Source organism: Aspergillus versicolor (assembly GCF_001890125.1).
Source record: "Aspergillus versicolor CBS 583.65 unplaced genomic scaffold ASPVEscaffold_1, whole genome shotgun sequence".
Classification (NCBI taxonomy): domain Eukaryota; kingdom Fungi; phylum Ascomycota; class Eurotiomycetes; order Eurotiales; family Aspergillaceae; genus Aspergillus; species Aspergillus versicolor.
In genome coordinates this window covers 101,108-114,371 of record NW_024467524.1, presented here as the reverse complement: position 1 = coordinate 114,371, position 13,264 = coordinate 101,108, and the positions used below count along the sequence as shown (strand labels likewise).

The following is a 13,264-nucleotide window of genomic DNA, read 5'->3' as shown; positions in this document are numbered from 1 at the left end:
CCACAATACCCCGAACCATGAATATTATATCGCTATCAACAGACAAGCAAGATCAAATTAGTGCACAGGATGCCGACCAGGAAAGCCAGAAGGTTGGTTCACTTGCTGAATCACCGAATCTCCCGTCAACTCAACGCCGTCTGAAAGCTCGCCATGCCCTGTTTATTGCCTGGGGTGGCACCGTTGGAACTGGACTTTTTATAACCACCGGCAAGACCATTGCGACTGGAGGACCGGCGTTCCTAGTTGGAAGTTACGTTGTTCTCTCAACCCTGGTGTACTTCATCCTCACGGGAATCATCGAGATTGCGACATTTGTCCCAGTCCGCGGCGGATCGATGAGTCGTTACGGTACCCGTTTTGTATCGAGAAGCTTTGGTTTTGCAATGGGCTGGCTCTATGTCTACTCCTTTGCGGTTTTAGTCCCGTTTGAACTTACAGCATGCGCCATTATCATCGACTTTTGGCAGCCTGGCGTCAGCAGCGCAGTCTGGATCACCATCTGCTTGGTGCTGCTTGTCGCTCTCAATGTCCTTCCAGTGCGCTTCTATGGCGAGGCAGAATTCGCCTTCGCCGGAATTAAATTGGCGACCATTATCGGCCTGCTGATTCTTTCGTTCGTGCTATTCTGGGGAGGAGGCCCGCACCGTAACAGGCTCGGATTCCACTACTGGAAAGATCCAGGCGCAACGAATACTCTGATTCTGGAAGGGGATATAGGCAGGCTTGTTGCAGTCATCGCGACTGTCCTTAGCAGTGCGATGCCCTTCACATTCACGCCCGAGATGGTGGCCGGGACTGCAGCGGAGATTCAAGAGCCAAGGAAGAACATCCCTAGGGTCGCGAAACACTTCACCTGGCGACTGATCATCATGTTCGTTGGCAGTGTGATTGGCATATCTGTCATTTGCCCCTCTAATGCTCCCACTCTCGCCAGCGGCAGTGATGCTGCAGCGTCGCCCTGGGTGGCTGGCATCCGCCTCGCTGGCATAGGCGGACTGAGTAGCGTCATTAATGCTGTGGCGTTGGTAGCTGCGTGGTCTGCAGGGAATGCTTTCCTTTATCTGTCCAGTCGGTCTCTGCATTCCATGGCCGTGGAGGGAGCGGCCCCACGCATTTTCCAACGGTGCACTTCAAAAGGAGTTCCCATTTATGCCGTAGGGGCAACATCTTGCGTCTCGCTCCTGGCGTACCTGACGCTCAACTCGTCCTCGGCGGAGATCCTGAACTGGCTCGTCAACTTGGTGAATACTGGCGCGTTTCTGTCCTGGGTCTGCTGCTCCATCACTTACCTGCGATTTCGACGGGCATGCCAGGAACAGCAAGTCCCTACAGATGACCTTCGGCAGAAGGCACCATTACAGCCGTATACATCATGGATAAATATTTTCGTTTTCAGCGTTTTGTGTTTGTTGAATGGGTTCACTGTCTTCTTCCCCTCCCAGTGGTCCACTGCGACATTCGTATCGTCGTACATTGGACTGCCGGGATTTTTCATCTTGTATCTCGGCCATAGATTGTCTCATCCGCAAGATCCCTGGGTCATCCAGTCGCATTGCGTGGATCTACGGCCTGACGTCGAGCCAGACGATTGACGTAGATGGCATCGGTTCCGGCGGAAGACCGTCGCCTTGGCTGCTGTCTCAATGCCCACTGTGGGAATGATAAACAACCTGCCCAATTGGACGGGTTTATTCTAGACACTTAGCCGAGCTCTCCACCGGGCTCGGACGGACCCCGAATCCCCTCATTGACCATAAAAGCCTGTGTTTGTCCGTCTTGAGTAAACAGTCGCTTTCTGAAATAACACCTCTGTTGAATATACGAAATGTCTGGATCTCCAATCACCCAGGGCAACTTTGTCCACAATAACACCACCGCCCCTGCAAACGAGGGTGCACTGGCTCTTTTCAGTCTCAAGGGGAAAACTGCGATCGTTACGGGTGCCGGTGCGGGGATTGGCCTCTCGGTGGCACATGCTTTTGCAGAGGCTGGAGCAAATGTTGCCATATGGTATAACTCCAATAAACAAGCGATCGAGAAGGCAAATGAAATTCAGAACAAGTATGGCGTAACGTGTAAGTGCCATCCTTATTCATTTATTCTGTATATTCGTGGCTCACACCTTCTAGGCAAAGCGTATCAGGTCGATATTAAGGACCCCCAGGCTGTGGAGGATGCCGTAAACTTGGCAGTAAAAGACCTGAATGGGCGACTGGATATTATGGTCGCCAACTCTGGCATTCCCTGGACCCAAGGGCCCATGGTTGATGCTGAGATTGCCCACTACAGAAATGTCGTTCAGACTGACCTCGACGGTACCTTTTACTGCGCCAGGGCTGCCGCTGCGCACTGGAGGAGGCAAAAGGAAGAGGGCACCGACATTAATGGCAACAAACTCCAGAAGTTTACATACGGAAGCTTCGTCGCCACTGCCTCGATGAGTGGCCATATTGTTAACTTCCCTCAACTCCAAGCTGCATACAACGCAGCCAAGGCAGGAGTTATCCATCTCTGTATGTTTCAAGAACAACTCATCTCAAAGTTTAATTTGATGCTCATGAATCTTAGGCAAATCTCTGGCAGTTGAATGGGTCCGATTCGCCCGTGCCAATTCAGTTTCTCCTGGCTATATTGCAACCGAGATCTCCAGTTTCGTCTCCGAGGACACAAAGTCAATCTGGAAGGATAAGATCCCGATGGGTCGTGAAGGTGAATCGCACGAGCTGAACGGGGCTTATCTTTACCTTGCCTCCGACGCCTCCAGCTACACTACTGGGGCGGACATCGTGGTGGATGGAGGGTACACTCTACCGTGAGCCTTGAGCCTCCGGACCTGTTTGTGAATAGCTTCAACAGCGAGTTATGACCCTGCATAGCCAATGACTTTCCATGCAAGTACATTATTCAGGTTAGATAGAATAAGGAACGCCATGTTGGAATCTCCTATCGGAAGCGAAAGCACATGAACGCGTGTATCCTAGCTGCAGGTCCGCGAAAGGACCGACTATCCTCTGTATTGCAGAACATTGCGTTAACCTCTATGAAGCGAAATGCAACGGGTTGCTTACGGGATACGTTCGTTGCTGATGGCTGGCCCTACGAGAACTTCCTTGGCTAGGGAGGGACCACCAGGAGCTGAACAAGGGCAGTGTAGGATTACGTGCAGCCAGGTTACTTGATATTATGCAGGTCATTCCTCTGACGCATTTCCCAGTATCTCCAGTGGCAGTGCTCAAATAAACGATGGTCCTGCCGAGAATTCAACTCAGACATGGTAGTAACGTTGCCTTCCCTCTGCGGCCAGGCGTCCCACGCTATATCGTTCTGGAGTTTTCCCGCAGCAACTGGCTATCAGTACAACATGGCTGGACGACGATTTGTGGAACGGTGGAAGCCAGAATGATCCTAACCGGGGAATGTATGATGCCACTGCAATATCAGATCGCAGAGAAGATAGAACGCTTCGGATTATTTATTAAACATGCATATGTATACACTCAGGCTTAGCTTCGAAAGAAAGCCCTGTCTATCTAACTTTATCATTAAGCTTGCAGAGTTCTCGTTACGACCGACTCCCCCCATCCATCTCGTGGATCTCTGGTGGTTGATTCGTGCTATCCAGCTCGGGAATTGGCTGCGGCGTCGCGCCAAGTACCCCCAGCCCATGCTGACCCGATCCGTGTTTATACTGATGTTGCACATCCGTGTCGCTTGAATATAGCTCCGATACTGCTCGCCCAGACTCCGACGGCAGCGGGGGCGATGAGGGCATACTACTAACTCCTGCTGGGGACATAGACAGGTACCCTGTATTTGGACCGACAGTCGTTCCCCCGGGGCTGGAAAAGTGCGAGTCTACATCTGTTAGCGTGCAAATCCAGATAAATATAGTCAACAGAGAGAGTCATACCCTGGTACGGCGACGCAGGACCCATATATTTCCCCGCAGACGTGTCCTGCTTTTGCATCTTCCTCCTCCTAAGAAACCACCAAGCAAGCGCAATCACAATCACCACCGCAGCAACACTCCCAACCACAATACCTGCAATCGCGCCGGCCCCGAGCCCATCATCCCCCGAGTCATCACCATCGTCCCCCCCATCCGCATCCTGAAACAATGTAAATTGATCCTCCCTCGACGAGCTCCAAGCCGCTGCACGCACGTCGTCCTTTGGACACCCCGTCGACTCGGCGCAGGCGTTCGATGCGCAGCAGCCTATGAACGGCACGTCGGTGCCATTACACGTGTACCAGTTATCACTAGGAACATCAATGCAGTTATTCGGTGTGAGGCTGTCGAAGATGCTTGTGTCAAACGATGCTGCGTGGACATTCGGGCACGGAGATGTATTATTGCTGTTGGTATTATGGCATGGGTCGGACGAGCAGCAGCCCACGAAATAGGGGGGGTCCGGACAGGCATACCATGTGCCGCCGGCAGGACAGGTGAAGGTGCAGGATTTTGAGCCGGAGGCACAGTCGGAGTCTGAGTTTGCGGACATTGTCTATATTATATGTGGTGGTTCGGGAAGAAACGAAAGTAGGGGACAGTCAATGTTTGAGATCTGCGGGTCGGGGGGACACAGGAGCCCGAGTCGCGTATTAAAGGAAAATCAGACTCAAAACCAGAAATAAACACAGACCTAGAGTAGTTTAATAATGTCACGACGGGGTAAGGCTGAGATGGTGAAGGAGCTGCACTGCCTTGCCTTCCTTCGCGGCTGGATCACTCGGCGTGTTTGTGATTGGCAGTTCGGCCGCAGGATTCTAGAACAGATATTAAAGAAATTTGAACGGCCCCAACTAAGTGGGTCTAATGCTCGTGCTTGTTAGCGCTGACAGCTGTTAGGTTGGTTCGTCTCGTTCTGCGGCTGAATGGGAGCACTGGGTCGTTGCAGCTTGGATGGAATTGGGTGCTCGACTCTTGACTTGATTGATGTCGGCGAATTCTTCGTTATAGGTCTTTCTATATCTTTTGAGCCATCTTGTCTTCACTGTTTATGAATTGTAGATCCAACATTGCGCAAATGGCCTAGCACAGCCCAGTTCTCGCAAAGTCAGGCGTAAGCCACATAAAATGGGGCCTGCCTCCACAGAATTATTGGGGGCCAACAGCTGGTGGCCTCAGTTGGCTTACTCGACTAGTTCGGGCCCGCCATGTACTAGTTTTATAAATATCCCCTATGCCCAGCCTGCTGGCATGAGTTGGATTTCCCATTTCCAGTACGTTTGCAGCCCCCTGGCTGTAGCATGATCGAGAGATGGTTCTCTTGGCAATTACACCCAGAAGTATCTTGGAGAGCGAACGGAAGTACCCAATATCAGATTACGGAGTGGATCAGCCCTGGCGAATACCTGCCTCTTATTTGAGGTTATACCAGCAGGTCACTAAAAGGAACAAACAGTTTAAGATGGCCAGCATGCACATTTTATGATACTTAGAATCACCCACTATCTTATAAACTTTACAAGCATCCCACGTTGGTTTAGCAATGGTAGAGTTGGAAAGACCAATCTATCAGAGTTTTTGAGTGAAAGGCTCCATCTCGGATCGGACTGCCTTCACTAAGCATTGATTAATGTACCGAGAGACGATAAAGTGTGTTTGGGTATGTGCCAAGGCGCAGCCAAGTCGAGAACGAAGAACAAATACCCAATTAGCGGACAGCGATTAGGGCGTATATCGAACCCAGGATGAGCGTGCCAACGCCGTATGCATGGATGATCATGAAAAGTACCACCTGGGAGACGATATGTCTTGTGATACCGAGTGTCCCTGCGATGAATGCTAAGGAAGATACAACTCATGAAAATAAACCCAGGCAAATACAAAGTGAAATTAGAAACGGTGACGATGTTGCTTATTTCGTCTTGGCCGTCCATTCCACCTGGGCTCTGAAGGTAAGTCCATTGTGGTGGTGGTAATACGAGCAGACCACAACTCACCTACTTGGAACCTGTGGGCCTCCGCATGGTTGTCTCAATCCTCGATATCTCAAGTTTTGCCTCATATTTCCTGACCTGGATGCGTTCCAAAATAATTGCGCAAGCTTGGGTTGGGCGAGACGCAGATCGACTCTGCGAGACGTTGATCTGAACCGTAGCTAGTGTTCAACGTCTTCTCCGACACGATGGTCTCCCAAAGGAACTGCTACTTACAGCACATGCCTGGCAGCTCAATTAGGTCATACTGAAGCTACCACGCCCTTCATTCTCTTCGATCATCCATTTCCTGCAGAGCCAATAAGATTGCCCAGTATCCTCGTCGAGTCACAGGTGTGTTACATCCGAAGAACATGAAGCGTTGTTACACAAGATAGCTAGAGAGTAGAGAATGAGCCGGGGGTTCCTGTATTGAAGGGAGCGGCATGTTGACTACAAAGAGCTGTCAAACTCTTTGAAACTCGGTGATATATATCTTCATCACTTGTTTTGGACTACATACGAGCAGATTACATCCTGGTAGACACTATTGGAACTTCATTCAACTCCTATCCGCAACCGCCGCCCACAACTCCAAACTCCATACTCATATCGAATACTAGAGGCCAAATCTAGAGATGCTTCTCATTGACGAGAACATATCGGTAGCGCGCATTGCCTCCTTCCATATCCACAATGGCCTTGTTTGCCTCCGCCATTGGACGTTTCTCTACCCAGGGAACTATGTTCTTCGCAACAGCGAAATCGAGCATCTCCTTGATCTGTGCAGGTGGCCTAATGGCGCTGCCCGTGACTTTCACTGCACTAACCAAAAGGGTGAAGATATTAATTGGTGGTAGCTCTCCGTTGTCGGGGGCCCTGAGCGGAAAAGGATTTCAGTCAGATAGGTTGCACGTCTAGAATAATTCATAGGTGGTTATCTGCGAGACTCACCCAACTTGCACAAATGTGCCGCCAGTCTTGATTAGACCCAAATACTCATTCATGGGCATATTGGTAGCCGAGACTGTAGAGACAACCAAGTCCAAGCTGCCAGCGTGCTTTTGCGCCCAATCGTTATCATCCGCAGTTGCAATGTATTCATCGGCACCCAGCTTTAATACATCATCGCGCTTGGCGGCCCGACGCGAGATACCAACTACTTTATCAGCCCCAAGGGCCTTTGCAAACATGACGGCAAAGTGACCCAGACCGCCGACACCAACAATGCCAACGGACTTGCCAGGGCCGCATCCATGGTTCTTCAGCGGCGAGTAGACAGTGATACCGCCGCACATCATGGGTGCGGCGTGCTCGGATGGCATCGCGTCGGGGATCTTGATGGCGAAGTGCTGGTTCACGCGGTGGTAATCAGCGTACCCGCCATAGGACTTGCCACCTTCGGGAAAGACAGAACCATAGGTGTGGATATTGGAGCGCTTGCAATAGCTTTCCTGGCCGACGGAGCAGTCAGGGCAGTCTGCCTGCATACAGCTTCGCGCTTGGGCGCCAACACCAACGCGGTCACCCAGCTTGTGCTGCTTGACATTCTTACCTACACGCACAATGGTGCCGACAATCTCATGCCCGACGCAGCAAGCTAGACAAAAGAGATGACATCAGCCGTCGTGAACAAACAGAAAGGGTAGGGCCAACTCGTGTTCATACGATAGTCTGTTGGGCCCCAGCCAGAGCGCAGCATGTGAAGGTCAGAACCGCAAATGCCGCAGTGGGTGACTTTGATGTCAACATCATCCTCTGTCCATGTTTTAGGTTCAAACGCGCCCCATTGCATTTGGCCGCCGGCCGACTCCGGTTTGTCGCCCAGCCAGCCCTCAAACTTGTAGTTGGCCATGGTGGATTAGCGGTGATGGTGGCACTAGGGATGAACAAGGAGAGATCAGTAGAGGGTTTGAACGACCAGATGAAGATATTTATGGCTTCGCTGCCAGTTGATGTTTGGTTTCGCCAGACGTCATTCTGTAAGCATTGCCTGGAGATAACTTCAAGTCTGTGCCGTGAAGGTTGTATAGATTTGCCGATGACTTGGATCCACCCCTGGTGCCCCAATTGCTGACATGTGGGTTCGAGCCCGCGGATCCCGCTGCCCTCTGAGTGGACAGAGATAAATCACCTCAGTGTGGACTACATGTTACAGTATCGAGTCGTCGCAATGAAACGGTGGATATGGTTAATGCTGGCCGGGGAACGTGTTCAATATAGAAGCCATGTTGATTTTTACCTTGTTTTCTAGTACACGTCGTGCTAAGCTATCTAGATGCTGCACTCTTAGGAGATCTTGGTAATATCCTGATTCGACTCTCAAGGGTTTCCTTGGAAGCTTATAGTATCATGTCGTAAGTCTAAAAGCCGATAAGGCAGTGCTTTGTGGTGTTTGATACTGTCTCGTGTTTCGAGGCTGGCGAACAAGCCCATCTATCATCCATAGATAAGTATTAAGCGCCAGCCATCAATCGTACCTTTAACGTGTTGTCTGACCTGTCATTCCTCTTCGCTTGGTACATAGCAAAGGGCAAGAGAATCCTATGTTGACCCTATTTGCTGTCGGTGACTAGTGGGTCTGCACCCTGCTTCCATTAATACTTCTCAAGATATCAATAAGAATTAATAGACCTGGATCTTATTCTATAGAGACAATAATTAATAGATCTGGGTATTATTCTATACGGGTAAGAATCAACAGCAGGAGGGTGTATTCTTAATAAAGTTAATCCCTAATCTAGTTTCCCGTTTCTAATCCAGCATAAGCTATTAGCGGGCGGGGATTACCAACAGACACCCGATTCTCCCAGACTTAAGGACTATGCTACCAGTATGCATAATTCAAGCAGTCGTGACCTTGAAGATAGCAAAGTCGTCATCTGCCACATCAAAAGTGATTCCCTCGCCAGTACCAGTCTCTCCAGAATACAGCTCCTTCCACTCATAGGGACCCGACTGGAGCCCTGGTACATCAACAAAGTTGACTGAAAATTCCCCCCCACCGCTGGCGGCAGCGAATGCAATCACTACGCCGTCACTCACTCGCCCAGCCCAGTACGGATATATTTCGCCAGCGACCGGTGCAGGGGCGCTTGGGGGCTGGAAGATGCCTGCAGCGATGCCAAGTTCATCTTGATTGATATCAATAATATCCTACCTGGCCATTAACACGATGGGTTGCCGCAGAGTGATTATGGATTACCACTTTACCTTGTTGGTCAGGATAGCCAGCGATGTCTCCGGAATGGTATTCAGATCAGCTCCAATGACGAGGGGCGACTTAGTAATTGCCCAGAGCCCAAAATGCAGTCGCTCTTGGGGCTCTGTTAACACCCCATTACCCACAAACTGGACAGTTCGATCTTAGCTGCCCGGTAATGCTTCACGGATAGTGGTTGGAGAGCCCACTTACTAGCATGTCAAGGTCATTGAAGCCCCCCGGACCCGAAAACTCAGAGATATCCGATGCCCTGGCACCGATTCTAATCACCGATTCCCAGTCTCCCCAGTTGTCGCCCTCAATGCGCCAAGAGTGGCCTAACGGAGCCCCCCAAGTCCACACCTCATTCCTACCCCACTGGCACATATTGAACAAGATCGCCTTTGTATCAGATACACTCTGGAGCGCATCGTGCATTGTCACATACCATGGCCTGGTGTCCACGGAATCTTCCCAACAGGTCTGGGGCGGCGGCTCAGTAGTGCATGGGGTGAAACAGTTATCGTGCTTCCAAAAGTCAATATCCCAGGAGGCTAGGAGCTGCGCATCTTGCACCTCATGGCCCTGGGAACCGGGGTAGCTGGCGCAGGTCAATTCACCAGCGCACCCGTAGAGACCAAATTTCAGCCCCATGTCGTGGATTTGATCTACTACAGCGCGGATTCCGTTAGGCCATTTGGTAGGGTCAGGAACAAGGTTGCCTTCCCCGTCCCTTTCTTTAGTTGACCAGCAGTCATCAATGTTAATGTAAGTGTATCCGAGGTCTTTTAAACCCAGCTCGACAAACCGGTTTGCGGTGTCCAAAGCGTATTTCTCCGATGCAGAATCACATTGCGCGACGTTCTAAAGGGCCTTAGCTGGAGAAGCCCACATAAGAGGGTACGTTGTGGAAATGATAATACCCAGCTACTCCAGCCCATGTGTGGAGTAAGTCCAATGGAGTTGTTCCATCGGCGCTCTATCCTAGTAGATTGAGCGAGGACTAGCATGGAGCTCCAAGCTATCAACTTCGAGATGGCCGCCATGATCCCGTGTGGTCAAGATAGGAGCAAGGAGTGTGGTCTTCAATATAGGTTGCTCTCAGCGATCTGTACCGCATCTCAATATGGGAAGCCGGTCTATATGCTGTTCAAGGAAGAGGGACCGGCTAATGACTCGTGACGATCCTATACCTGAAACACGGGAGCAGTGAATATACCCATTTGGTCAAGCGCTCCGTATTGCCCGCTTCCTAGGATTTACAGCCTTGCCTAAGGGTGATCAATCCTTGAATTTGAGCCAACCCTGTCGTCGGCCTCTACCCCACAGATCTTGGCCTCCCCGCACTGGAAATCTTCCCGTTGTAGTAATAATGGAAATCCTGCTTTCGATCGCGTTAAACCGGACGATGATCCTTCCTTGGCTGGAGATTTATGCCAACAACCTTGGTAATTTATTTTAGCCTAGTGTGGTTAAATACCTCATTTATCGCTTCAAAGCAGACAGGCAAATCTCAATTAGCCAATTTAGATTCTAAATCAGTTCTCAAGGATGTGTCGGGATCTCCCACTCTCCTGCAGTTACTGTCGTACTCTCTGCCCCATACAATCCCCCATTGAGGAACAAGATCACATTCTTCTCCGGCATGACTGTCAAGGATCTCGAATACGCAACGCCCTTTCCAGTGGGGACTTTAATCCAGGCATGCGGATGGCCATTCTCCCGGTTGATAAAAACCTCCTCATACGTTCCATCACTGAGAACGATCGTCCCATCCGGACCCCCATCCGGTGTCCAAACCGTATATGGGCATGCCGCAGGGATTGTTCCATCCTGGGACCTGAGGAGGTGAGATTCGGCACTGTCAAACTCGAGTGGGCTATCCGCAATGCGGTAATGAACAGCATAAGGCACTTCGGCTGCAAAGGCAAGCTCATAGGATAGGATGTACTTCCCATTGCCTAACTTTTCCACAGTAGTCATACCGGGGCGCAGGGTATAATTAGCATATGCCACGTCGTTAACTATGGGTCCCCAGTGGACAAGATCCCGCGTCGACTGGTGTGCCAGCTTCTGACCGTGCAATGGATCGCGTTGGTCCGAGTAGTAGACGGTAAGTTGGTCCTCGTACAACATGATAAACGGCTCCCAGATTGGATGGGCCCCATTGGTCGTGTTGGGTGCAGTCCCGGTAGCGACAACGGATACAAACTCCCAGGTCAACCTGATGGATTGAGCACCAATTAGCAACAGAAGGGCGCCGGATTGTCAGGTGGGGTGTGGGCGGCTTACCCTCCGTCTCGACTGGCATAGACCTCAATGTTTGTGGATGAAAAATCCTTGGGAATGGCATTTCCAGATGCCAGAATCGTTCCGGGTGGGAAGTCGCCCACTTGCCGTGGCAGTTCGTATAGAGATGGTTGCCAGATGCCACCGCCAGTGTAGTTCTGATGAGTGAAGTAGAGCTTTGAATACTCAAACCAGGACTCGCCTTCATTTTTAGACTTGAATATTGGTAGATATGGTCCGTCGGGGGCCCCGAATGACCAGGTCGAGAGCATAACAGGGTGTTTGTGATGTTCCTGCTGGTGATTAAGGAGAATTGTCCGCCCATAGGAGGTTTGCCGGTCCTCCCAGCTTTCAGGTGGTGTAAATATGGTCACATTGTCAAAAGTATTATGGTGAGATGCTTTCACAACACCTATAGCCAAGGCTAGAGCTACAGCCAAACGGGTAAAGGCGGCCATGAACACTCGGTAATTAGGTTGTTGAGGCTGGGACTTAATTGACTGTCTCTCAAAAGGTTACGAATTAGACCATGACAAGCTGACTTTTTGTGGATTTATATCTTCCTTCGGCTCCTTGAGTCCTGGATAATAGGCGGTTATTATGGTAAATGGCCGGATAGCGGTACTTTATTCCGCCTGGAAAACGCCCATCCCAACACTACGAAATAGCATACGGTTTGTACATGGTTTAAATTACCTTTTGCATTATCTGCATAAAGCCCGAGGTATTCTGTTAGAGGCTTTCCAGATACCAAATTTACATAAGAGCAGCATTAAAACCGAAACAGGCACGAAATGGCCCATTCTAGTCTATAACTAGCCCACAAACACTCCTTCCGATTAAATCATTCAAAGTACTTAATAAATATTACTGACTGCCATCCAAGCTAACCCGGAGAGAAGAGGGGTATAACGGTTCTATAATCCCCTTTACCCGCGCATTGACCCAGATTTATAACCAAAAGGCATTACACAAACGCGGGCCTCTGTGACGAGCACGAAGCCCAGCAATGACGGTTTGCGTGCTCTTGAGAAATAAAATATATCAAAGCTTCTGAGGTCGGCAGTTCCAAGTGACTCACTCATGACTTTTATCTTTAGAGCATGCCTCCAGTCCTCCCTACCTGGGAGTGGCCACGTTGGTGGTGACCCATTTCTAAGTTCGCCGTCGATCTGCGGGCGGGCTGGTTAGCATACATGGATCAGGGCTAAATGACTTTACTGCTTCAATGTAAATCATGAGCATCACCTATCCCCGCGGGGATTGTGATTTATTGCGGAGAACTAATATAAACCGAGTTTGCGCCGGCGACATCTCTAGCACGCGAGGGTCGCTTTCTGATGCCTTCTAGATAGAATTGTCATCGAGTCTGAAAAAATGCCCACGACCTTTCTGAGGACTTTTTTGAAGGACATGTTGAAAATATGCAATACGTGGACCCTTTCTCCGAACTCGGGTTGCTGGAGACAATTACTGGAACAGCCACATATCATAGAGTAGAAATTCGTCCGTCGAAGAGGTCGCCTCCTGTCGAGCATACCTAATTTGATGGCGGGAGATTGCACGCTCCATTCAGCCCGTATACGTTAACCTGATATACCAGTGCACAACGTCAATCCCGGGCGCTTCGCACGCAGGTGTATCACCCAAAACTACCACTTTTAACATACTAAGATCTGAGTAAATTTTGAACTTCAATATCAGTATAGTAGGTGATAAAGAGTGTTATTGCAGTCTTAAGGATTGCAAGAATCGTCTAGTTATCTTATAATATTAACAATGTCGCTATAATTAAAGTACGCAAGGAAATACTTGAACAAAATTGCCTGCCCACTTATGCGTAGGAGC

The 13,264-nt window shown here is 50.0% G+C and overlaps 6 protein-coding genes across 6 annotated transcripts; 2 read left to right on the top strand and 4 right to left on the bottom strand.

The window, feature by feature from the left end:
• Window positions 1–17: 17 nt before the first annotated feature.
• On the top strand, window positions 18–1,595 carry ASPVEDRAFT_48123 (uncharacterized protein; the record flags this gene model as incomplete). Its single annotated transcript, XM_040813954.1, has 1 exon — window positions 18–1,595. The coding sequence occupies one exon, from the start codon at window positions 18–20 to the stop codon at window positions 1,593–1,595; it is 1,578 nt and encodes a 525-aa protein (XP_040661555.1).
• A 117-nt stretch (window positions 1,596–1,712) lies between these two features.
• On the top strand, window positions 1,713–3,033 carry ASPVEDRAFT_205341 (putative carbonyl reductase). The gene is made up of 3 exons (XM_040809432.1): window positions 1,713–2,078; window positions 2,133–2,516; window positions 2,572–3,033. Exons 1-3 carry the CDS (start codon window positions 1,829–1,831, stop codon window positions 2,817–2,819), a joined length of 882 nt encoding a protein of 293 aa, XP_040661554.1. The 5' UTR covers window positions 1,713–1,828; the 3' UTR covers window positions 2,820–3,033.
• Window positions 3,034–3,565: 532 nt separating this feature from the next.
• Window positions 3,566–4,505, bottom strand: ASPVEDRAFT_118939 (EGFR-like transmembrane domain-containing protein; the record flags this gene model as incomplete). The annotated part of the gene is made up of 2 exons (XM_040805653.1): window positions 3,566–3,864; window positions 3,914–4,505. The coding sequence occupies 2 exons, from the start codon at window positions 4,503–4,505 to the stop codon at window positions 3,566–3,568; spliced, it is 891 nt and encodes a 296-aa protein (XP_040661553.1).
• A 2,052-nt stretch (window positions 4,506–6,557) lies between these two features.
• Window positions 6,558–7,895, bottom strand: ASPVEDRAFT_57931 (NAD(P)-dependent alcohol dehydrogenase; the record flags this gene model as incomplete). Its single annotated transcript, XM_040815394.1, has 3 exons — window positions 7,594–7,895; window positions 6,880–7,525; window positions 6,558–6,804 (listed from the first exon to the last, which is right to left on the bottom strand). The coding sequence occupies exons 1-3, from the start codon at window positions 7,778–7,780 to the stop codon at window positions 6,558–6,560; spliced, it is 1,080 nt and encodes a 359-aa protein (XP_040661552.1). The 5' UTR covers window positions 7,781–7,895.
• Window positions 7,896–8,615: 720 nt separating this feature from the next.
• Window positions 8,616–10,339, bottom strand: ASPVEDRAFT_180822 (glycoside hydrolase family 27 protein). Its single transcript, XM_040808865.1, has 4 exons — window positions 10,051–10,339; window positions 9,341–9,991; window positions 9,139–9,276; window positions 8,616–9,081 (listed from the first exon to the last, which is right to left on the bottom strand). The coding sequence occupies exons 1-4, from the start codon at window positions 10,171–10,173 to the stop codon at window positions 8,770–8,772; spliced, it is 1,224 nt and encodes a 407-aa protein (XP_040661551.1). The 5' UTR covers window positions 10,174–10,339; the 3' UTR covers window positions 8,616–8,769.
• A 239-nt stretch (window positions 10,340–10,578) lies between these two features.
• On the bottom strand, window positions 10,579–11,918 carry ASPVEDRAFT_156608 (BNR/Asp-box repeat domain protein). Its single transcript, XM_040808530.1, has 2 exons — window positions 11,420–11,918; window positions 10,579–11,351 (listed from the first exon to the last, which is right to left on the bottom strand). Exons 1-2 carry the CDS (start codon window positions 11,872–11,874, stop codon window positions 10,673–10,675), a joined length of 1,134 nt encoding a protein of 377 aa, XP_040661550.1. The 5' UTR covers window positions 11,875–11,918; the 3' UTR covers window positions 10,579–10,672.
• Between the last annotated feature and the right edge of the window lie 1,346 nt (window positions 11,919–13,264).

Coding starts and splice junctions, on each gene's coding strand:
- ASPVEDRAFT_205341 (XM_040809432.1), top strand. CDS start 1,829: ATGTCTGGATCTCCAATCACCCAGGGCAACTTTGTCCACAATAACACC. Junction 2,079..2,132: donor GAACAAGTATGGCGTAACGT/GTAAGTGCCATC, acceptor CACACCTTCTAG/GCAAAGCGTATCAGGTCGAT. Junction 2,517..2,571: donor GGCAGGAGTTATCCATCTCT/GTATGTTTCAAG, acceptor CATGAATCTTAG/GCAAATCTCTGGCAGTTGAA.
- ASPVEDRAFT_180822 (XM_040808865.1), bottom strand. CDS start 10,173: ATGGCGGCCATCTCGAAGTTGATAGCTTGGAGCTCCATGCTAGTCCTC. Junction 9,992..10,050: donor ACATGGGCTGGAGTAGCTGG/GTATTATCATTT, acceptor AAGGCCCTTTAG/AACGTCGCGCAATGTGATTC. Junction 9,277..9,340: donor TCAATGACCTTGACATGCTA/GTAAGTGGGCTC, acceptor CGAACTGTCCAG/TTTGTGGGTAATGGGGTGTT.
- ASPVEDRAFT_156608 (XM_040808530.1), bottom strand. CDS start 11,874: ATGGCCGCCTTTACCCGTTTGGCTGTAGCTCTAGCCTTGGCTATAGGT. Junction 11,352..11,419: donor TATGCCAGTCGAGACGGAGG/GTAAGCCGCCCA, acceptor TCAATCCATCAG/GTTGACCTGGGAGTTTGTAT.